At 37.4% G+C, this 24,559-nt stretch overlaps 1 protein-coding gene across 2 annotated transcripts; it reads right to left on the bottom strand.

The window, feature by feature from the left end:
• Window positions 1-98: 98 nt before the first annotated feature.
• Window positions 99-24,515, bottom strand: LOC137398319 (rho guanine nucleotide exchange factor 3-like). Of its 2 annotated transcripts, XM_068084428.1 has the most exons (14): window positions 24,410-24,515; window positions 22,760-22,853; window positions 18,523-18,628; window positions 7,341-7,517; window positions 6,647-6,835; window positions 6,202-6,264; window positions 5,794-5,890; window positions 5,233-5,309; window positions 4,690-4,846; window positions 3,837-3,895; window positions 3,342-3,383; window positions 2,165-2,335; window positions 968-1,154; window positions 99-590 (listed from the first exon to the last, which is right to left on the bottom strand). In XM_068084428.1, the coding sequence occupies exons 2-14, from the start codon at window positions 22,828-22,830 to the stop codon at window positions 337-339; spliced, it is 1,650 nt and encodes a 549-aa protein (XP_067940529.1). In that variant the 5' UTR covers window positions 22,831-22,853; window positions 24,410-24,515; the 3' UTR covers window positions 99-336. The 2 variants fall into 2 exon arrangements, with proteins under 2 accessions (XP_067940529.1, XP_067940534.1); XM_068084433.1 differs by lacking the exons at window positions 18,523-18,628; window positions 22,760-22,853; window positions 24,410-24,515 and adding an exon at window positions 8,592-8,830.
• Window positions 24,516-24,559: the final 44 nt, after the last annotated feature.

The following is a 24,559-nucleotide window of genomic DNA, read 5'->3' on the forward strand; positions in this document are numbered from 1 at the left end:
TGATTTCCGCTCAACATGCTGTATTTACATAATTCCCTGTACATGTACTAGTCAAATATTGCTATACTCCAGTATATCACAAATCAAGCTAATGAGTATACATCAAGTCTTATAATATATATATATATACTTGTACATAAATAACATTGGGAGTAATAAAAGCGTTTTACAATATCAAATAGGTAATGCAAGAATTGTTTGCCAAGACATGAGCCAAGGAAACAGGATCATCTAGCAACAATTACAACTTCTTTAATATGGCAATTAGAAAAAAATATTTATTATTTACAAAATTTGCAAGTGTCTGTATGTACACATGAATGACATTTCGCCAGCTTAGACAGATGTTTCATGGGGTCTTATTGACAATATTTCAGTAGGTTCTTCCCGAGACGTTTTTTCTGTGTCTATGTCAGGATCATCTGCCAATGGGGCTTTAGAGTTGTCGGTCTCAGGCACTGGCCTGGCATTTGACTTCTCCAAAGCGCTCTGAAGAGAGGTAAGCCATTGGCGTTTATCATGTTCATCCCTTGCGTAGAGAGTGTGCGACTGACTTGAATCTCTCGAAAATACTCGAAATGCGTATTTATCTACAAAAAGAATGTTATGTCAAAAAATGAAAAGGTTGGAATGAAATAAAGAATTGTAAGCTCATTAGATAAGGATCCAAAAAGCAAGAGCTCTATTGCAACTCTATTGTCAAGTTAACAATTGAAGAACTGTTATTCATGCTGTATAGCCATGTTTAACTATTAGCTGCTGTGGCGAAAATGAAAAATGTATGGATTAGCGTGATGGCTGTGGTCATAAATCAACTGTTCTATACCTTGATGCACTGCTGGAATTACATACATTAGTTGATCTGGTCATGTAAGGTTTGTCTCAATGTATTGGAAGAGAAGCAGTTCAAGGAAAGCAATAGTTGAAAACAAGGATACTTTATGAATGTGACAGAGATGGTACTGACCTGTTAGTGGATTCCTTAGGACTTTATTTTTGAAAGAACCTTTTTTTCCTTCAGACTCTGAAAGGTCTGTAAAGTCGAGATGTGCGATTGGAATGGGATCTTTGACTAACTGGTACTTCATGGTGTTGTTACGAGTAGCCTGGCGGGTAACTACTAAAACTTTGTCGAAAAGTACGACATGCAGCTTCTACAAATGACAGAAAGTACCACATTCAATTTCTAAAAGTGACAGACCAACCAATAAACTGTTAGCTAGAGGATCTTGTATCTTGAATCTTGTCCACAATTAAGTCCATATTGAGAATTGGAGCAAAAACTGTAGGAGTGAGGCCTGTGTGAACAGGTTGTTTACCTTTACTCATGCTATTATGGCTTTTGACGATCTTTAACGGGGAGATCAGTGAACAAGAACAATTGATAAAAGAGTTAATTCTATAGTTTTTAAGCAAAGATCATGCGTGTGTGCAAACTGCAAAGTATTGAATTTATACAATATAATTGCAAGTAATCTGCAGCCCATCTAACACTTGGGAAATATACAGCGATATCTACGGAATGTTAAGAGTTTCTCTCCCTTATGCAGAAGAAGACAATATTCAACATTGGATTAAATTTACTGGTAAAATTATTAATTTATGAACGCGATACGAACTGCATTAGCTCAAAATATATGAAGAAAACTTTGATGATGAAATGTTTTAAAAATTACAATTCAACAATCACATACATTTACAATATTAGAAGCTGGTCCCATCAATGTAAAATCCCATCAATGTAAAATGAGGGGCTGACAAACCAAATGAAGTATTTAAATTATTATAAATTTGTTTAACATACCATCTAATAAATTGTGAACTATGAAAATAACATGATTTTTCTAAGTACATCTAAAACAACAAATCATAGACGAGATAGAGACTAATGATGCAATGACATTGGATTAGGGAGACTCAGTTCATTTTATTGTTCAGGAAATGGCAGATGAGTAAATTCTCTCTCTTTCTCTCGCAGTCAGTCGACTTGACTAAGACTGTCTGTAGTTGTGACTTACGTATGAGTAAATTGATAAGTTACATAAAAAAGTGGCCTATCGAGACAAATACCAAACAACTTTCCGAAGACCAAACACTTTCCGTCAATTATTATCGAGTTAGTGACCGGCCAGTAACACTAGAAAGGAAGTGAATAGAGCCTTACCGTTCCCCGGTCATTTTTTAGTTGCCCTGAACAGATAACAGCAGTTGATTGGTCAATGAGCTCAGACCTCTGTGAGTCATAGAGGTAGTGGAGGCTGCTCAGCATATGTTTGCACTCGGACTCACCGATCCTTACATCCACATCATCTATGATAGCTTCAAGTTGCTCAAGCTGCAATGGAGAGACTTACATGTATATAGTGAGAGCTTCGTTTCTAGTGTACGTGTACAAGTGGTCGACCTGACAACACAGTGTATTACTGTTTTAATGTGAAGATGTTGTACCAAAATAAAGTTAACAAAATTGCGCGTGCCGTGCAAAGAAAAAGACAGTGAAAACCTTTGCTCTCTGGGGTTGAAGACAGTTTTTGCTGTCTGAATTTCCGTTTGCTTACTACAAAATTGGCTAAAAACACAAACTTCTGGGCATCAGAAAAGAACTGTACAAACAACTAAGCTAGCTGCTTGTGATGGGGAACAAGTTAAGGTGTGCCAAGGTGAGAACACTTGTATGTAATTTTCTTACTTTTACATAGCTACATAAAATCGAAAAAAATGATGGAATGACTTGCATCATGTAACTGTATTATAATTAGTGGCTCGGGCAAAGACCTGCTTGCTGGCACGTGCCCTAGTATTAATTGTAATGAATATATAGCGTAGCGATAAGGTTTCAATGTAAAGGTAATAAAGAGCACACACAATGGGAGTGAGAGATCAAAACTCTGTGACTCATATGTAAGTGTACACAAGTGTACACAAGTGTGAGTGTGCCCTGAAAAGAAGTTATAGAAGTGTCGTCCAATCACCTCATAAAGTATTTCGACAGAATTAAACTGGGTCATTTCTATGATAAGTATTTATATAAACTAAGTTTTATAAAACGCATTACTTTAACGCAAAGTGACGGTTATATTCTAGCGGTGAAATATAACAAGAAACTCGGAATAAGCGAACCGAGCTCGGCAAATGGTTTTATTGCTCGGTAATGTTGCTTGACGGTCAAAAGGTTCTGAGAGTGATAAGCGTCAGTTCACACAATTTAGAGGCCTGTCATAGCTGGCGTACCAAACTAAAGCCTTCCATCAAATGCTCATTACAAACAAGCTAGTAAAGGTAGCATTTGTGATAGTCGAAATGGCCAATGAAAACGTAGCTAATAAGAGAATTGAACCTACCACTCTTGGGATTGTCTCTCTGTCGCTGTGCCCATCAGCAGTCTGCAAACACACGCCAACATAAATACAACTACTTTCGTTTCCAGCAAAAACTCGCTGAATAAATAGAAGCACGATGGTAGTTTGAAAGTCATTAAACAATCATAAAATCTAGCAAGAGGTTACATAGTGACCAAACAGCTGAGTATAAATAAATCGAATCTCTGTTGCCCAATATATAAGACAAACAGATTTGTCTCCTGCTTGAGGGTTTTGGTAGCAAAGTCTACGCTGCACTCCGTCGACCCCCCTTCGCAATGCGTATAAATAGACCCTATATTCAACTTGATTTATTCACAGTTTTTGGCCATTGCCCAAAGCTCATTGTAGACTACAGAGTTTAAATCAAGACACCTGCCGTTTCAACAGTGGGAATAAATAAAAACACTCAATTACCTCAGCAAACCCCCAGGATTACACATCGACACATTGACAATGAGTGCTCTAACAACTTACGTATTTGTAGACCTCTTTGAGAAGCAGAGGATACTTGACAAGACGACTCCGGGGCAAATCTGGAACAATATGGAATAGTTTACAGCCATGGAATAAACAGATTGAAAGATTATAGCGCAGAGTACAAGGTGCACAGCACATTAACTGGCGCATGAACATGTGTCGGACATAGAGATGTAAACTTTAAGCTATCTGTAGACAAATATTTATCAGATGAACAAGGAAACATACTGCGAACTAAAAAAACTACGTCCCGTAGCAAGTTTTCCAAAGCATGTGGCTCTGCAACTGTTGTACTTCCTTCAAACCAGGTACACTGCACTCAGCAGCATCCCATGCACCAAAAATTCATCATGTCAGCAGCCTTGTCAGAAGGTTGTAATTCAATCACTTGTCAATCAATAAAATAAACACAAAATGATATGTTTATATGTAAGTGTAGATCTGTCATGGACTTTGCTCAGGCTCACCGGCCTCCCACAATTAGTATGATCTATTTAGAAGGAAGCAAATACAAGCTTCCATGCTTTGCAAAGCTTCAAGCAGACAAGGCTTCAAGCAGACAAGGCGCATAGGAGATTAATGAATTCTACTTTATCATCCAGTTAGTGATAATGCGCAATTCCAATAATGATGGGACAAAAAATAATTTCGTGGAACCTGAAGCGATCGACAGATAGACATCAACTCAAAATTGGATACCAAGTAATTATCGGCAAGAATAGACCACTACTTATTAGGACGGTTTATTCTCTCATGACTTCACCATATAGATTCTTCAGAATACGGCACTAGAGAATAAACTATAACAGAGCAGTGAATCGCAAGACCTGGGAACCTATTGTGTACTAACCTAAAAAATTCCAGAGATCAAGTTTTCTGCTAAAAGAAGATTCTTGACATCGTGTGAGGAAGTCATCAACTTTAGGATCTGTTTTCTTATAATCAAGTAGCCCCTTGGCAAATACCTGATTAGCGCAGTATGTCTCGTAGTGCTTCAGGTTTGGTACCTGGATAAGAAAGAAGAGGTCAGTGAACGGCCACCGTCTTGCATGCCAAATATGTCAAGAAGACATCACTGAAGTTTGTTAAATGGAGAAATGATAGCAAAGTGATTGGCATTGGTAGCAACAGCAAAACGCTCTACCCGGATGACGACTAATCAATTCCAACCTCCAAAGGAAGGGCAGGAAAGATTTCTAAATACAAATAATTAGCGTTACAATTTTACAATGCACCTAGACTTATAAGGGGGAACAGAACAGACAATGAGCTTTGTATAACGAGCGGTGATTGTAAGTTGTAAAGAGAACAACTGCTATTGTCTATCGCTAGTGAGGACGGTAAGAAGGAAGTGACACAAGCAATTTGTCTATTCTCTCTATTCAACACTAACCCATTGTAAGAATCTGTCTCCTATTTGATCTGTTGTGCCATCAGACTTCCTCAGTGAACGCAAACTGCTCAGAAGATCTGTAACCAGAAGGCTTTAATTAGAAATACAATTAGTACTTAACTAATAACATAGAATTCAGTCATGGCAGTTGTGAACTGTGTGTAAACAAGCACCTGCACCAACATGCCCACTCTTGACCTCTCAATTGGCTTCCATCCTCATTCAGGTAATAAAATATGTTTTAGCTCTTACACTTATTGACTATAACTGACAAAGGCTAAATGTTTGAATAACAATGCAGCCGTGAGGTGCGCCCCATACCCTGCCTGCGGTGTGGCGGGCTAAGTTCAAGATGATTCATCAACCAACAGAGCTGATGAAACTATGACCGTATGAAAGACCCAAACAGTCCTCCAATCTAATCTCCCAATAGTATCGGGTATCTCGACTTAGCGATTAGCCATGCTGAACCGGAAAGCTATTAAATATTGTGTAACTCAATTTGTCATACTCTACGCAATGCCAAATTGAGATGGGACAACGTTATCACGTCTGACTCACCTTCATGGAATGGAACAAGGCGCTCAACTATCCCAAAGATATTGTCGAGCTCCTCTTCTGTTAGAAGTTTGAGCTGCTTCATTGAGTTGTAGTAGAGCTGTAAAAGGGAGGTAAGGGCTACTTCAATGTTGACAACAGGATAAACTATTGTCATGATGGCTCAATCAGAAAAGAAGATGGAGATAACATGAGCCACCCACACACACCTAAGGTGTTTTTATACAGGATATCCTAAGTGATATATCTGATTGACTTTTGACCTAACAAGTACAAAAATAAATGTGACACAATGCTAATATCTCATACAACCATCTCATAAACAAACTGCCAAAAACCAACAGACTCACGATTGCAATAAACAATGATATCGTGTGACATTGAGAGAGTCCAAAGGTGCTACAGCAGTACCTTGTGAACCATTGACAAATCCTGTATGAGGTCCTGTTCCCCCTCAACAAGCTCATGTATAGCCTACAAAAGGCATATGGAAGCAGTGAACGACCAGATATAGGACAGAGTCAGCAGCATAAGGCTAGACCAGATTAATTATTCAATTGTGGTCTAATGAATTCGACAGAAGTATGTATACTATCAGTGCATTGAGGATGAGGGTGGGGAGGCGGGCTTGGTTGGCCAAGGTATAAAACTTGGTCTCAACAGACAGTTTAAGCTGCCTCTTACAACTGAATTTTGTTTTGCTATCAACCACAAACAGAGAAACTCTATATACGAACTTCAAGTGGCAAAACACTCCTATAAGCTTTGTAGGTAAACAAATACTACAGACAAGATTTTATACAAGGACAGAATGCTCATGCTAATTGTGATAACAGAAGAACAATTAGCTAGTCACCTCCTGCCTCTTTATCTCCTCAGCTGAGAACCTCGCTCTCAGATCCAAACCGACCGTTTCTGACCAGAATCGACTAGAACGTCTGTCGGCGCATGCGGGCTTAGGCTTCTTATAAGGTGTGATCTGCCTGTGTGTGGGCTGAGCAACAGCAGTTGCCGGGGAGCTCGGCGCCTTGAAGCTAAACGACCTCTGAAATAAATGGACAGAGCGGCTAGAGTTTCTATCATCTATATTGAAACAGAATAGAGCAGACGCAGACAATTATGCCTTGGAAGAGCTCCACCGCTGATCCTACCTACCTTTAGAGAAGCACTGCTGCCACTCCCACAAAGTTTGCAACTAGAACACTTTCGTTCCTTCCTAACTTTAAAAATGTCAAGTCGAGCCATGAGCGGTGAAATAGCTAAGAACGCACAAAAATTGTAAAGACCGAACGCAGCGACCAGACAGGTCTAAGTGACTTCACTAACACTAGCGAAGGTATGAACGTATGTATGACCAGTCCTACAGTTGGCAGAAAGCTTGTTATTTTTGGGATGAGATCAACGCTGCTCTTAATGGCATTTGAATAGATCAGAGATGTCAGCTCTGCTGCACTAGACAGCAAGGGACAGTGCCAACGGGTGGTACCATCTAAGCTGTGCCAAGACTGATGACCGCTAGTGTTAGTGTGTGGAGTAAAAAACGAGCCTACCTCCAGAGTTTTACCCTTTCGACCAGCAGCTGGAGAGAGAATGTTGAAGAGCGATGACATTTTGACCATCGATCGGCGTTTGTTCTTTTTCTCGTTGCCATCCTCTCCCTCCCGCACAACGTCTAAACTCTGAACACTCAGACTATCGTCATCCACGTCCTTCCTTTTTCTTTTTCTCTACAAACAATCTGCTGATATTCACACCAAGAAAAGATTGTTGAGTTATGCGAGCTCTACCTCTGTCATCCCAGATAAAAGGAAGACATAACAGTCTAATACACATTTACCATACTTTTGATCACCCGCAGCCTTACGCTCCAAATAACTGAGCTTATTGCTATATGGAAACCCTAGTAATAACCTATAGAGCATTCAGGTAGTGAAACCCTAGTAATAACCTATAGAGCATTCAGGTAGTGAAACCCTAGTAATAACCTATAGAGCATTCAGGTAGTGAAACCCTAGTAATAACCTATAGAGCATTCAGGTAGTGAAACCCTAGTAATAACCTATAGAGCATTCAGGTAGTGAAACCCTAGTAATAACCTATAGAGCATTCAGGTAGTGAACTAGAACAACTTCAGTCTCCCCTAATACTTACGCCCCTAATACTTACTCCTCTAATACTTACGCCCCTAATACTTACGCCCCTAATACTTACGGCTATTGCATGATAGCTTGCCCGGCTATTCATGAACCTTACAAACATCAAAGACATGATAGCTCTCGTAAACCAGTGCTGTGAAACTACCTATGTCAAATTCTTCATTTAATCTCTCTCAGCATAACTACAAGGCACAGTCAACCAGCAACTACTTATAACCAAAATAAAGGGAAACCCTGATAAGGGGAGTCGCGTTCCATATATACTATAACAGTAGCCAATCAATCAACCAATGATTGGTCCTCATTGAATCGATAATAGCTTTCATTATGTTACATTCAACTAAACTGCTTTGGTAATTTCCAACATGACTAACAGCTTTAACAAAACTTGCTGCTGACTGTGACATTATCGCTGACTGTGACACTACCATGCCGAGTGTCTCATCTCACGCGATATGATCAGGCCATATTTACTGTCCAAGCACTCCTCACCAAGTTCTTATAAACTCAAGGCAACATGAATGACATGTATACACCGCGATCAGGAAACTGCTATTGATGTTCAAATAAACCTAGTCCAAAAACAACAATAAAAGTAAAACACAAAAACAATATGATAACATAGAAAGTTTTAAAACAACCTACAAGCATCGACAGAGCCAACGTGTGTAGCTCATCATCGCAAGCGACCCTCGGGTCCTCCGAAGGTTCGACCAGATGCAATGACTGAACAATCGATTCGAAAAGTGCTAAATCGTCAGCTGATAATTCCTCCATGGAAAGTTGTCTATGTAACCGCATGACTCTCTGGTACGAGCGCCTAACTGCCTATTCGCCAGCAGCTACTTTCACAATGAAAATGCTTCGGCCACTTTCATCTCAAAGCTTTCTTATCAGAGTGACAAAACAACCCAGTCGTTAACCACGCGCTACAAACCCAGCCTAAGTCATTACGTTGAGTGTTCTCCCTAGAGCGATAGAACAATGGGAGGCAGAGATAAGCCAGCCGATGCACGAAAAATTAAAGCAGTAGCAACTGGCTAGGAACAGATGTTGAAGGCATTACGTTAAGAGCTTTTCAAACTGGTGTGAATGCAGAGCTCCCATGGTTACGGTAGTGCGATTCTATCAAATGGTAACTCAATTAGGCATGCTCGCAGTAGGGTAGTGTACGAGTTGGAAGAAACATCATGGGGAGACTGATGGATATATTTTGTAAGACTGTAAGGTCTATCAAGATGTAAATAGGAAGCATTGGTTAGCGATTAGCAAGGACTAAACAGATAGTTGAACTAGACTTTTTTTAACAGATCTTAAGATTGACGAATATTTTATTTTAAAACTAAACAAAATAACGAAAAAAACAGAAAGCTTAATTCTTACACGCATGTAGCGTCACCAAGTTCAATTTATCAAAAAATACAAAACAAATTCAAGTCCTAATATGATTTTAGATTTCATCATTTTTTGTGTAAGTCGCCGGCTATGGGAGAACTGCAGGTGGCAAAAAGAAAGCAACTGCTAGATTTAGATACACAATAAGGTATCAAGTCAGAAGCTTTCGTTGTAGTCGCGTAATGTTTTATATATTATTCTAAAATTAAGACCCATGTTCAACATATGCACTATAATTTATGATGGATACAGTACAATTATTCTGAAGCAGATACAGGATGCTTTTTTAAATAAGTTATTATGTACACTCCTATGTAAGTGCAGCAAACTGATATCAATACACAACACATCAATGCATTAAGCCAAAAGTAATCGTTAGGTGTGGTAACACTGAGACAGGCATGTTTATCTGCTCCGACATTTGAGACGATGCTTATTATAAGTTTTTGTTAAAAATGTCCCAACTTGTTAATCTGACACATTTCGCCGCCCTTTCACCGTCATGAGAGCAGGTTCTGCTCAATTCCAGATCTTTCCCCTCTTTCTGTAGATCTCTTAATTTTAAGTTCAATTGTTAAAATGTATTTGTGTGAAGTGTCATCTATTTCATATTTATTCTTTCATGGTATTTTCTGCTTCTATCTGTATATATATACATCAATATTTCTCAAAATTTGTCTTCTGTCTGTTTTCTGTATTTGGTATGTCCAGCTATAGCGATTAAAATCTTGGACTTGAAAATTCACATTGTGCTGGATTTGAACTCACGTAGATGGCAATCACAAAATTGACAATCCAATTCTCTAACCACAAGACCACGAAAGCTCTTGCGATACAAGGCACATACTACATAACATATACATCCTTTCCCGTTTTCACACAAAAATGACGTATTAATTGAAACTCTACCAACTCGTTTAGCTCTACGAAACGCGATGCTTTTTCGTCCTCGCCTTACTAGGGCTAATTTGTTTTTAGCAAAACGGTATCAACATTAGATTATCCCAAAATTAAAATTTGGCGATTTGTGTACTGATTATATAGGCTACAGTGGAACTTCGGTTCTCAAACACTTCGGTTCTCGACCAAAGATTTTGAGATTTGTTCGTCTCGGGATCTCGAACACAAATTCGGTTCTCAACCAAACAGGAACATGGGCATTGGAACAGCTCAAGAAACAGCATAAGGAAACAAACGGAGAAGCAATTTACGCTTCCTAAATTCTTTACAAAAAGGGAGGAACCATCTGGAACAACGTCTCCTTTGCCGAAGAGATTTGCTAGGGAGATAACCCTCCAGTCGAGTTTTGTATTGGAGGAGGATTTTCCTTCAGAGATGCGAAGTAAACGTTCCATTGCTGTTTATATTTTATTTTTCCTAAGATTATTGGTGTTACAACTGATCTGTTGCATTTTTTTGCTGTTTCATTATCAATTTCTGCAATTTTTGTTATTGTATCTTAGCCTTTAGTGTTTTTTGATGTTTTAAGAGCAAAACATACGAAATGTTTACTTTCGTTTTCTTTTTTCATCACCATAAATAGAAAACATTTTATTAAAATTAAACACAATGTATATCTACCTGTTTTCATTTATAGTATGCAGTACACAAAAAAGTTTATGGTGTAAAATGTAAAATACTTTACCGAAGTTGTTTCTCGCTTAATTAATTGTTTTCTCGAACGGATTAAAATTTACATACATTTATTCTAATGGGAAAAATCGTCTCGGATCGCGAACAACTCGGTTTTCTAGCAACATTCTGTAACGGATTGTGTTCGAGAACCGAGGTTCCACTGTACGTTATTAAAAGATATACATACGTCGCCGATAATTATGAAATTTTAAATTTACAGTGGTTTGAAAACCTTTATAGGCGTTGTATTTTATTTATTTGACCTGCACAAAATCCTTTCCTCATGATATGAGGTTTGAAAGTTAGAAAGGCAAATGTTGTTATATATGTTAAATAGAAATCAATTTTCTGTCCAAAGACATTTTATTACCTGGGCAACGCCAGGTAGCACAGCTAGTATATATATACAGTCAAAATGGATAACTCAAACTTCACGGGATCGAGTGAAAGTGTTCAAGTTATCAGAGCGTTCAAATTATTAGAGCACTGTCACAAGTCCATGTATTTATTAGTGGATACATGTACATATACAAACTATAATAGAAATCAAAAGCATAAATGGCTTGTTTCGAATTAAATGCTTCTAATGTAAAGTTTAAAAATTTTTTACCAGAAAGTATAGATTTTTCTATCACTTGAGATTTGTTTGTTGTTTTAGGTGATGTGACTGCCAGGACGCTTTTCAGATTAAAATTGGCAAAAACTTGTTCACTGTTGAAATGCTCAGAAGAAAAGACATCTTTTTTAGCGTTTTAACCAAGATAAATTTTGCCGACTTTTCTTGAAGCTTATGCCGAGGTTACATCGCTTTTCCTTACCTTGGAAGGACCATCGCTAAGCGGATGTTTAGTAAAAATCAAATTTTACCAAACCTTTTGAAAAGTCATTGACAAAAATATTTTGCCGATGATGGTAATAACGACGCCTATGAACTACTAAAAGTTGAGGTTTATCTCTATGACTTGGAATAAAGCGATATTTTAAAGCGATAACAACTGTCTCGGTAGTCGTTGGGCAAAAAACTGTTCGAGTTAACGAAGTTGAGGCCGAGTTATTTGAAGCAATTTATCATTGCGAGGGAACGGACCAAACAAAACCGTTCGAGTTAACCATGTGTTCGAGCTATCCGAGGGCGAGTTATCCATGTTTGACTGTATATTTCAAGGTTTATCTATCTGTTCTTCTGTCTGTCCAGCTATGGCAATAAAGTTTTAAGAATGAGAAATTCACTGCGAACTGGATTTGAACTCATAACCTCCAGTTCTGCGGACAGCTATTTACCCAATACGCCACGCTGTCCAACTTGCTATACCATGGAATAAATTTGGTGCATACTTGGGATACATGCCAATCCTTCATAGCTTCACGTTAAACACTGCAGCTAGCTTTATGTGTAAAGCCATACCAGAAGAACAAATCGTGAAAACCTTACCAGAAGAAAAAAAATGCATGCCCAATGATAGGTGAAGAAAAATGCTTAAACTCAAATAGCCAACAAGACTATTGCAATCAGTATAGATCTGTAGTAAGCACTGCAGCCGGCACGATATGAATTACACAGAAATAAACACAGTAAACAGAAATAACACAGTTCACAGAAATGAACAAACAACTTGATTTAAAAGTTAGAAAAGTAAATGTTGATGTTGACTATGTTGATTAAAAGTAAATTTTCTGCACAAAAACTTTTGTTTATTACCCGTGCAATGCCGGGCATCCATCTAGTTAAAGCTTATATATGGCTTAGTCCATACATAAGCTTTAAGCAACTCACATTAAAATCATTGTATGGTTTTTGTGAGAGACTCGTATCAAAAGCACAGTGAGTTAGACACATGTACTTTGTCAACAGCTTCAAGACAGAATCGATGCTAAAACTAGATTGTGAGTAAAACTAAATGAATACAGTAATGGATGAACGATAAATGTACTGACAAACATATGGGCCAATGAAAATGGTTGACCAGTTTCTAATATTTCATACTAACTGGAATGTCAGTTGTTTAATTCTCAGGAGTGAGGTCTGAATAGGTAATGGCGATAATCATGTTTGACCAAACATACGAAGTGAAACCCGGGTTTTGAATAGACCCCGGATATTTAGATTCCTAGCCAAGCACGCTTTCATCTGCGCCACCTTTCCACATCTAGGAATAATTGTACACACAGTTATTACACATGATGATCTCTCATGGCACACAAAAACTGCCAGAGTACTAGTCTTTACTATAATAAGAGTCGTGTCCGTCTGTCTGAAGCCTTGGTAAGAGCGTTAGGCAAAAATTGCACAGCACAGGAATCGCGCCGCGACATTCAGACTCTCCCTCAAGCTGGCTACCAACTGCATCACTAAACCACCTTTTCACATCCGAGTATAATTGTGCACACTTATTACACATGAGTAAACTGCCAAGACTGCCCGCACAGGACTGCCAACGCACTGGTTACAATGAGAATGGTATGAGATGAAAATGAATAAAATGGAATCAGATTCAAGTCCAAAGGTGGTCAACTCCTCAGACAGTCACTCTGCTTACAGAAACCAACAAGCTAGGGCTAGTTTAGGTTGTAAACACTATAAATTATACTCATTGCCTATGCATTCTGTCAGACAGAGTACTAGAAAGAAATAATATCGGTAGGGAATTTATGACTGTCCCTAGTTTGTGTTTACTTTTAATGATAAACACTTCCTGAAAGCTTTCTTATCAACAATACAAGGGCCAGTAGCCATCGCGCTAACTTGAAATATTTGCTTGTTCAGGGCTAATTCAATTACCATGTTTTTCTAAACTTCTACATTCAATGTTGCTGGATAAACTACACAAAGGATTTTGTGGCCACAAGAGACCTGAAGTAAAGCAGATTGTGTTGTTGCTTTGTTATGGCACCTAGCGCAAATTTTCAGTCATGTGTACGACATGACCTATGCTCAAAACAACTGAAACTTTGTATAAGCATATTAGTGGTTGGTAAATACGTATTTGAGAAAACGCTCAGCTTGCAGCTAATAAGAACATACTGCTCAAGGTCTGGTTCTCTTGATGCCATTGCTTACCTTGAAAACATGAATTCTAAAAACGTAGCAAAACACCTTGTTTTGTGCTAAAAAAGGTGTGCTACCTACAGTACAAGATATTTGTTAGAAATGGTTAAAGCACACAACTTCAATCTGGAGTAATTTCCTTATTAAATATTTTTTAAATGTTTGGCATGTTTAGTAGCAGCGAAGGTCAATGACAAACAAAGGATTATTATTATTACCAAGATTGCTATGCCAATATTCCATATATTCAATAAACTATCAACTAGGCTTATCTGACAGTTACTGGGGCCGCAATGTATAATTACTGCGAAGGTTTTGAAATCGGATGTTTTTAAGGTAACAAAGATTCTAATATTAGTACAGAAACTAACCCTACTACTGATATGATATCAGGTCAAATACAAAACCTAATTGCTTCAGTACATGATAAATTGCTGAGGGATTGTAGTATACTTTGTGCAGGCCTCATTCGGAGTCATAATACATTGTGATGCAATAGTATACTTTATATAATATTTTAATAAATTTATATATATTATTCTCAAAGTTTGTGTGTCTGTGTGTGTGTACTTCAGTTTGTCCAGTTATAGCTATTAAAATCTTGGAATAAAAAGCTCGCTGCGTGCTAGATTTGAACTCCCAGATTGCGGCCGCAAATTTCAAACCCAACATTTAACCACCACTGAGCTATACAGTCTTTAGAATTCTATCGCTCTTATCATTTACCATGTACCGTATGCACACGCTAAATGTGCACTTTTGATTATTTACTAATATTACCTTTTGCATTTGTTATTTTTTGAAATTGTTTAAAAACTAATATTTTGCTACCAGAACCTATTTTTTTTAATTTGAAACTTTTAAATGTGCCATTTCAATTTCAAATGTGCCGTTACTTTACCGATTGCTAAATCAATGAAGGCTAATACTTTTCACGCGGACAATTGTATTATGTCGAGTAGGAATAGCCTCTACATTCTCTCTCCGTTCGGCTAGACAAAGACAGTCCGATATCTCATTTTTACATTTGTACATTTTGAACAGTTTTGAGATGTACCAGTATTGAGATGTATCAGTATTATCGAATTCAAAGTTTTGATGGATAGCTTCTGCTGAAACACTAGGCCCTAACCTTTTTTATACACTCACACTTCTATGTACTAATTGTTATTATTAATTCAACATATTCATTATTTTTATTTTGTTTTCTCAGTTCGTATTAATTGTATGATCAGTGATCACCAAATCATCTTTTATTGTAATCATAGCAAAACAGACTTAATTTAGCTATTACATGCTAATTATTTCAAATTTACATTGAAACACATTTATAGTCGTTTTATTTTGTTTCTTAATTTACTTGACCTTTATAAAACATTTTCCTCATGATATGAAGTTAGAAAGTTAGAATAGTAACCGTTGTTGCGTGTTAAATAAAACTAAATTTTTCTGTGCAAAGACATTTATTACCCGGGCATTCATGTAGTTTCATATAAATTATGAAAATTTATTTTTGAAATTTCTAGAATTTTGGTGTCACGGTAAAATGTCCATTTGAACTAGGCAGGCCTAAGCTTGCATCAGTGTTATCATATCAGCCCTGTTTATAACAAGTGTACTATAATTATATCGGCAATGTTTGCTTTTACTAGCATAAAAAATCACTTTAGAAGCAATCGCTGTAAAGACCTTCACACTGCTCAACCATGAGCTTGAACTCAATATCTGTTAGTAAGAATTTGTTCGATTTGAAGATTCGAAGTATGGCGATTCTGAGAAGTACCGCCAGCGCCGACATTGCTGAGTTGGTGCGAAGATGGCACTGACTATTCAAAACGACGGATTCGCTTATGAGAGCAAATGATTGGGCGGCTTAAATAGTAGCGAGTATATTTACTTTCATTTATTATTATTGAAGTTTGAAATTGGGCAGTTATAGTCACAGATTTGAAATTGAAAATTTGAACACATTTGAAAATTACAAATTAAAAGCATATATGAGAGCAAATAAATGTAGATGTGAAATAAATAGCAATTATGTAAAATACAAAACAAATGATTTGGTGACGATACGGCGCGATGTATTAATTAATACATCATTTAGCGTGTGAAATCGGAAAACGGTATACAGTATATAGTAAGAGCTATGGAATCGTAAGAGCCTTTGTAGACTTGCGGTAAGATGATTGGTTTACAAACATGCAGTTGCAATCTTCGTGAATTCAAATCCGGCATGATACGAGCTTTCATTTCAAGATTTTAATAGCTATAGTTGGACACACTGAGTTACAGAATCAAGGAATAACAAACACAGATTTATATATAAAATTATTAAATAGATAAACAAGTTTTATGAAATCTATATTAGAAATTGAGCTGTAATAAACTTTGCTGACATTCGATAAATGATCATGTACTGCGTGTTTTTGCAAGATGAGTTTAGCCTGCCGCTGTCTCTGCTCTTTCAGAATATCTAAAGCAGCAGGACTTTTCAAACATGTGATACACGCAGAGCAGAACCTGTAACTTTAGCTGCAAATAGAAAGCTATGAAATTGAATTCAATGTCATTATAATGTGTTTTAAACTGGGATATGAATTGTTGTGACAAGGTTTTCGTAAGATGGTTTCAGACATCCGCTAACCGACCCAAAGTTAATATTTACCTTTTCTATTTTGTTAGAGAAACATTATTTACTTTGAAAATGCTCATTTATAGGCAGTGCGTCAAGGAGGGTCGCAACACACTGATGACTTTCTAATACCTATAGTTGTGATGAAAGTAGACCTATATAAAGATATGACACAAGCCCTGTACAAATTTCAAAAAATAACTACTTTTGCGCACACGATTTAAGCTGAAACTAAATTAGGACTTGCCTCCCTTGTTTAACCTTTCAATCAATCTAAAAGAGGCACCTATACAGTGATTTAGTTATGGCTATGCAGAAGATAATTCAATAAAGAGCGGTATTACTGATGGTGATACTGATGATGTGATTGGTGGTGCATACTCATTACTACTGTTTTTATATGGAGTACCAACTTACAGGTGTCTAACCAAACTGCTAATGAAACCTGCTTGGATGGCAAAAACCACTCCTAAATTCTAATCGAACCGTGAGAATGACTTATGGCCATTCTTACAGTAAACGTAGGATAGTATGAATTAAGATGTCCAAGCTTATTTTAGACTTTAGAGCAATACAGCGGAGTTGTTATTTTTAGTATTTCTTATGTTGACTAGTAATTGTGAGTATGAATAACAACAGGTCTGAGACGACAACAAAACTGTCTAGTAAACTAATAAGGTGACCTCCACGTCTCTTTACTTTCTCACTAAAGATGAGCCACACACAGTTCATACATCCACCTATTAGTCAACCAACTGGTATGTACAAACAGGGGTCCAGAAAAATTGTTTTCGTCTCACATGGCACACTCAGCACCAAACTAACGTACCTTGAGCGGATCATGTAACAAAGGTAATTACAACATATACTCAAAAGACACCGACCTATGCAAACTGCTTGTATGAGTGCAGCAATCACTGTTACTGTGTGAATGGAGAGTAAATTGGGGAGGAATAGAAAGTTGAAGATGCAATGTCATTATAAAATTGGTTATGTATGAATAATTATGAGTTGCATGACCTTTTTGTGAACCCTACATTACAAACGGTTTATTTTCAAAATTGGAACGATAAAAACTGTGTTGCAACAAAACTGAGAAAATCATTAAAAATTGATTTACGCATGTCTTTATGCGAATCATAGTTTTAGAGCTAGAATTTCCTTCATAAACTACGTAAGAGTAACGAAAATTGCTCCATCTTTGTTATTCACACTTATGTCACTATTTTCCTCAAGATAAATCCAAATGAGTTTTAATATAATATATATTCCAATTTCTATCCACAAGCATTCGCTGGTTTGAATAGTCAATTATGATGGAACCAGAAGAAATGTAAAGGACTACATATGGATTTCATTAGAGGTTAAGAATACTGATGCAGAGGTGACGGGCTGTTGTTATTGTTAATTTTACAAGATTGGAAAGAAATTTGGTTTGTGTACAAACAGCACTGCGACAAGGTCAGTAAAGCAAAGATAGTAAAAATACTAATGGTTAAATGTATCACATGATACAGAAGAAATGACACAACACAGCACGACGACTGGGAATAGAAGAAAAGAATGAAAACTTCCAGCTTATGATAGAAAGTACAATCTATGAAAGAAGTTGATCGAGTTTAACAGACAAATGCTGACTCAAACGTGACTTGACCAGGACAATGATTCATTAGTGAGTAATTCAGGAAAGTTAAACTTTGAGGAAAAATCCAACAGATAGGAACAAGTCATTATATGCCTCAGAATCACTCGAAAGAAAAGAAAGCCATAAATCATTACATAAATGTCATGCTTGACTGAGTCATGAATAGCTTCGGCAATACCATGATGGTGAGGAAAACTCCCACACACACAGTGATGCAGCTTACCTTAATTGTGCCGGAAAGAAAACTGGTATCGATGCTGACAGTAGAACCGAACCTCTTTAGCAAGCGCTTGGATCGTTTGACTCCAACAGGTGATGGCTCTATGAAACTGAAATCAAAGCATGCGTGCAGAATGGCTAATAATACAGATAAATACCGTACAGGATGAATTTATTCGCGGAGTTATATTTCGCGAAAATTGTCTTTTAATGCATATTCGCGGATGAATTTATTCGCGGCTAAAAACTGCCACTCTCTAGGAAAAGTTAACTCTATTACGTCTAGCAATAGAGTTAACCTTACGCATGCGCGGCTACGTGTATTGAGTGTTTTGTTTTCTATTTAGCTTACAACTACGGGTGGATACAACTACTAAGCTATAAATTCTTTGTTGCGTTCAGAGGTTTTCACGAATATTCATAGATTTGGAGGCTTTTGATGAACCAACAATTTGTGGTAAGTAATGAGTTTTTTTCTCAAAACCATTTACTTAATTAGTTGAATTTTACTTTGGTTCTTCGGTATAACGCAATATTTATTTTTTCCATCCTTACTGCTTCATTATTTGTTTTAGTGTGAGAGAAATATTTTTCATCATACACGCGAGCACAATGACTGCAAGGGTGGTATATGTCATTCTTAAAAGATCACCAATTATTCAGGGAGGTCTGAAAATTGAGGTAGAAGTGACTGCAGCTACTTACGAAGAGAATATATATGTTTAAAAAAGGAACAAAAACGCCTTTACGAGCACGAATCTTTGGCTAACCGGCAGAACATTGCAATAGTAAGCCACGAGGAGTTCTAATGATAACTTCCTTACCAGCTATGTAGTAGCGAGAGAATCGCCTTTAACATCTACTCAAGACAGTGACAGCGATATAGAGCTGCTATTACCACAATAACTAATCAGAGAGCACCATTACACACTAGTATTCACTTATCAAGAGTATCAGTTTAATTTTATTGCTCTAGACAACCGCCATATAGACTAAACTGTTTATATTTACTCCATTCATCGTTTGTAAAATTGTATTTGTTTTTGAAACATTGTATTTGTACACTCAAGTTTGTAATAAATTATAATATATCTATACATGAAATAAAATATATAATTTAATCATGTTTGCTGCAGCGATATCAAGGACTTGTTGTCGATGAAGGGGTTGACTGGTTGCTTTTCTGCCTGGTTGCTTTGCTTCTAGGTTGACTGGTTGCTTCTCTGCCAATATTTCTGCCACGGTGAATATCACTACTTGTCTCTAGTTTTCGTAATCGGAGTAGGTTGTTTCATTCTCAATCTGCAGCAAACACAAAAAAGAAAAAAATATTAATAAGTGTTAAGAAAGTACAAAAACAATACCTGAAGTATTTATTGAAAGCGATCGGTTTTTAAACAAACGAATTAACTAATGCAGTTGATTATAGAAAAAACGTATCTGCACTGCAAAACAAATACATACCATAATGTCCAGATCATAATCGTCCTCAACTTCGGTAATAGAGATTGATGGAGTTGATTTCAATGTAAAAAGACTGGGAGAGATTTTTTGCGATGACGAAGCCATGCCGAATAACTTGTGAAAACCTTGAATAATTTTGTAAAGTTTGATGCAATGGCAATAAAACTCGAAGCCCAGCGATGATTTTAAAGAAGTTTTGGAACTCGGCTACGTTTAGTACTTCTGCCTAGTGGCTATTTTTGCGATGACGCCATTCTGCATATCTTGTGACAACCTTGAATAATTTTGTAAAGAAATGTGATGCATTTGCAATGGTGTTAGCTCAAAGCCCAGGCAATGATTTTAAGAATGTTTTGAAACTCAACTATGTTTAGTATTTATATTAAAAACCAACCTAGCGGCTAATTTTTAATTTGATGCAGTAGTTATTCTCCCTTGTGATTAAAAATAGAACTAAATATTCACGGAATTTTATAATTCGCGGAGTTGCCTGTTCGCGAAATCGCGAATTTTTATGACCAACGAATATTTTCATCCTGTACGGTAGTGATTATACCTTGGTAGATGAGGATAATGCAGGTAGATAGGGATAATACAGGTAGATAAGTATAATGCAGGTAGATGGGGATAATAGAGGTAGATAGAGATAATACAGGCAGATAAGGATAATACAGGTAGATAAGTATAATGCAGGTAGATAGGAATAATAGAGGTAGATAGAGATAATACAGGTAGATAGGGATAATACAGGTAGATAGGGATAATACAGGTAGATAGGGATAATACAGGTAGATAGGGATGATACAGTTAGATAGGGATAATACAGGTAGATAGGGATAATACAGGTAGATAGGGATTAGACAGGTAGATAGGGATTAGACAGGTAGATAATACAGTTTACAATGCCTCTCATCAAAATTATCAATGTAATACCAAATGGTTTTACAGCAGCTAAAAAACAATTTGTTGCTTGAATATTACTATACTAAATACATATATAACTTAAAAGTAAAATAATTTAAACAACATCAAAGTAAAGACAACTCCCATTATTGAGAGTAGACTAGTGAAACAATGAGAGAAAAAAGAAACCTGAGAACCAGACTAAGCAGCAGGGCCAAAGGGTATTGCACCCTTACAATGCTGGAGACAGCAAAGTCAAAGGGTATTGCACCCTTGCAATGCTAGAGACAGCAGAGTCAAAGGGTATTGCACCCTTGCAATGCTAGAGACAGCAGAGTCAAAGGGTATTGCACCCTTGCAATGCTGAAAACAGCAGAATCAAAGGGTATTGCACTCTTGCAATGCTGGAGACAGCAGAGTCAAAGGGTATTGCACCCTTGCAATGCTGGAGACAGCAAGTCAAAGAGTATTGCACCCTTGCAATGCTGGAGACAGCAGAGTCAAAGGGTATTGCACCCATTACAATGCTGGAGACAGCAGAGTCAAAGGGTATTGCACCCTTGCAATGCTGGAGACAGCAGAGTCAAAGGGTATTGCACCCATTGCAATGTTGGAGACAGCAGAGTCGAAGAGTATTGCACCCATTACAATGCTGGAGACAGCAGAGTCAAAGGGTATTGCACCCATTACAATGCTGGAGACATCAGAGTCAAAGGGTATTGCACCCATTACAATGCTGGAGACAGCAGAGTCAAAGGGTATTGCACCCATTACAATGCTGGAGACAGTAGAGTCAAAGGGTATTGCACCCATTACAATGCTGGAGACAGCAGAGTCAAAGGGTATTGCACCCATTACAATGCTGGAGACAGCAGAGTCAAAGGGTATTGCACCCATTACAATGCTGGAGACAGCAGAGTCAAAGGGTATTGCACCCATTACAATGCTGGAGACATCAGAGTCAAAGGGTATTGCACCCATTACAATGCTGGAGACAGCAGAGTCAAAGGGTATTGCACCCATTACAATGCTGGAGACAGCAGAGTCAAAGGGTATTGCACCCATTACAATGCTGGAGACAGCAGAGTCAAAGGGTATTGCACCCATTACAATGCTGGAGACAGCAGAGTCAAAAGGGTATTGCACCCTTGCAATGCTGGAGACAGCAGAGTCAAAGGGTATTGCACCCTTGCAATGCTGGAGACAGCAGAGTCAAAGGGTATTGCACCCTTGCAATGCTGGAGACAGCAGAGTCAAAGGTTATTGCACCCTTGCAATGCTGGAGACAGCAGAGTCAAAGGGTATTGCACCCTTGCAATGCTGGAGACAGCAGAGTCAAAGGGTATTGCACCCTTGCAATGCTGGAGACAGCAGAGTCAAAGGGTATTGCACCCTTGCAATGCTGGAGACAGCAGAGTCAAAGGTTATTGCACCCTTGCAATGCTGGAGACAGCAGAGTCAAAGGGTACTGCACCCTTGCAATGCTGGAGACAGCAGAGTCAAAGGGTATTGCACCCTTGCAATGCTGGAGACATCAATGGGCTGTATTGAATGAAAGAATTTTAAAATATTTAACAATTTTAAGGTAACAAAACTTGACTGAGCTTTTACTTATAATAAAAAGCGCAAAGCTGTTTAGTTTTGCAATCACCAATCTTGAACCACGCTACAGACAACATTAATTTACAGGAATATCGCAGTCTAATTATTTTTGAAGAAAGTGAATAAAAAATATGTCAAAATTGTGTAGAAGTTACTACTGTACAACCATAGCAAAAAAATTCCCCTTCCTTAGCACTTGACTTCTGAGAGATCACGTCCCCTTTAAAGCTGAGAAGTGCAAAGCAAAGAGCAAGCATGCTGTCTCAACTTACTCAAACTCCGCGCTGTCTCCAAAGGATATGTTACTCTCCCTCTCAGGAGACTGGTTCTCCTTCAGATCCATCCTGCTTGAGCCTCAGCAATTCTCTGCAATTATAATAAATATACAGGATTCCTTTTAAAGATCTTGGAGTGTCAGTCAACGATTGCTCAACCCTGAAGGGTTATGTAGAAGAATGAAAGTCCTAGACAACTTAAATACTCAGAATATACCAAACAATGTGTTTTTGTACCGTACTTTTCACACTGACTATATTTGGTTTCAAGGGGTGGCTGCAGATGAGCATTTACAAAGCCAATGTATGGTCAATGTGTTGTTTGTAAACAAACATGTCGGGAAAATACCGGAAGAGAAAAAAGCAGCGTATTTGTAATTGGCCAAAAGAGTTGATTTCCAATTAATGTCAGTTCCATTTAAGTATTTTCGACGCGAGCCGATTTCACTAAAGATCTACTATCAAGCGACAATAACAGGGTTTCACACGTAAAACTGTTTTTATGTGAAAAAGGATGTTCTCACTATGTAACAGATATGTCACAACCACTAATGGTGTAAATTGAAACTGACCCTGAAATATTTGTTCATGTAATTAAATCTGTTGAAACCTGAATTTGTTTCTCCAATTCAATTTGACGAATCAAAATTATTTTTTATGCTTAGCTAATTTTCCTAATATGCTACATTTTTTTATTGAGCAAAAATATATTGAGATAAATAGCTGCACCAATGTTATTGCTATCGCAAATTGGTAATGAGCAGTGGTAGATAACTAAACAGCCAAATTATAACTGGACCTTCTGAGAACATAATTTAAAATAACACTGGTGCAGTTATCAAACTGCCTAATCTGCCAGTTATCACATGCCTGTTGTTTACACTGTAAACTGCAAAATGCTTGTATATGGTATGTTTGTTCTACATACTCAAATAACATGAATTCTGCTAGAAAATGTGGAATAAAGTGCTTGTAAACGACAATCAATTTTAAGAAAACAGATTTTCCATCACCAATGGTATTTGGTGATACCATCATGAGTCATAGGTTTTCGGTCATAAGTGGCGAGGCTAAACCTCGCCAATTTTTTGCATATTTTAATACTAAGATAGAACATTGGAAATTTTAAAAAGGTGACGCGTGATCTTATATTTGTGTTCATAGAAACATAATGAGATCAAAGTATTTAAGGCTTGCAGGCTTCTTTGAATGCGTTCTAATGCAATGTCAAACAAAGATTTGTTTATGAGCAGTTGTGTGCATGTTTTACAGCGCTCAATTTAGGCGTTATTAAAATGTAGAAATAGTTGCAGGTATTCACACAAAAGACCAAGCAGTTAGCAAACTGTAGATTACAACAGCCCATTTAATGATGAACTGCTATTAGCTCTGTAACTAAGCCCTAAAAAATAAATAGGGTTTTAATGAAGCCATCACTAAAACCCTTAAAAGCCATCACTAAAACCCAAACATTAAAACCCGTTTAACCCGCCTAACTTATTTAATAAATATTAACGTTCACATGCACATTAAATTTTTGTAATATATGCCGAGGCACGAATGAGATGCTTTGAAATTAAATAGCACAATTGTATGTGAGTCACTTGTGCTGACACTACAAGCTAATAAAAATTGAAAGAAAATCACCTGAACGACAAGAATTTGCAAACTTTGTTGCTTTAAATTTTGCGCCGGAAGAAGATGTTCTCAGCAACCGTCGGCATTTTACGTTCTTTTGCTAGCAGCTCATCTAAAGAACTTTTTTAACCGACAGCGTAAACTGCGCTTTTGAATCAA

This window comes from Watersipora subatra, chromosome 1, assembly GCF_963576615.1.
Source record: "Watersipora subatra chromosome 1, tzWatSuba1.1, whole genome shotgun sequence".
Lineage (NCBI taxonomy): Eukaryota > Metazoa > Bryozoa > Gymnolaemata > Cheilostomatida > Watersiporidae > Watersipora > Watersipora subatra.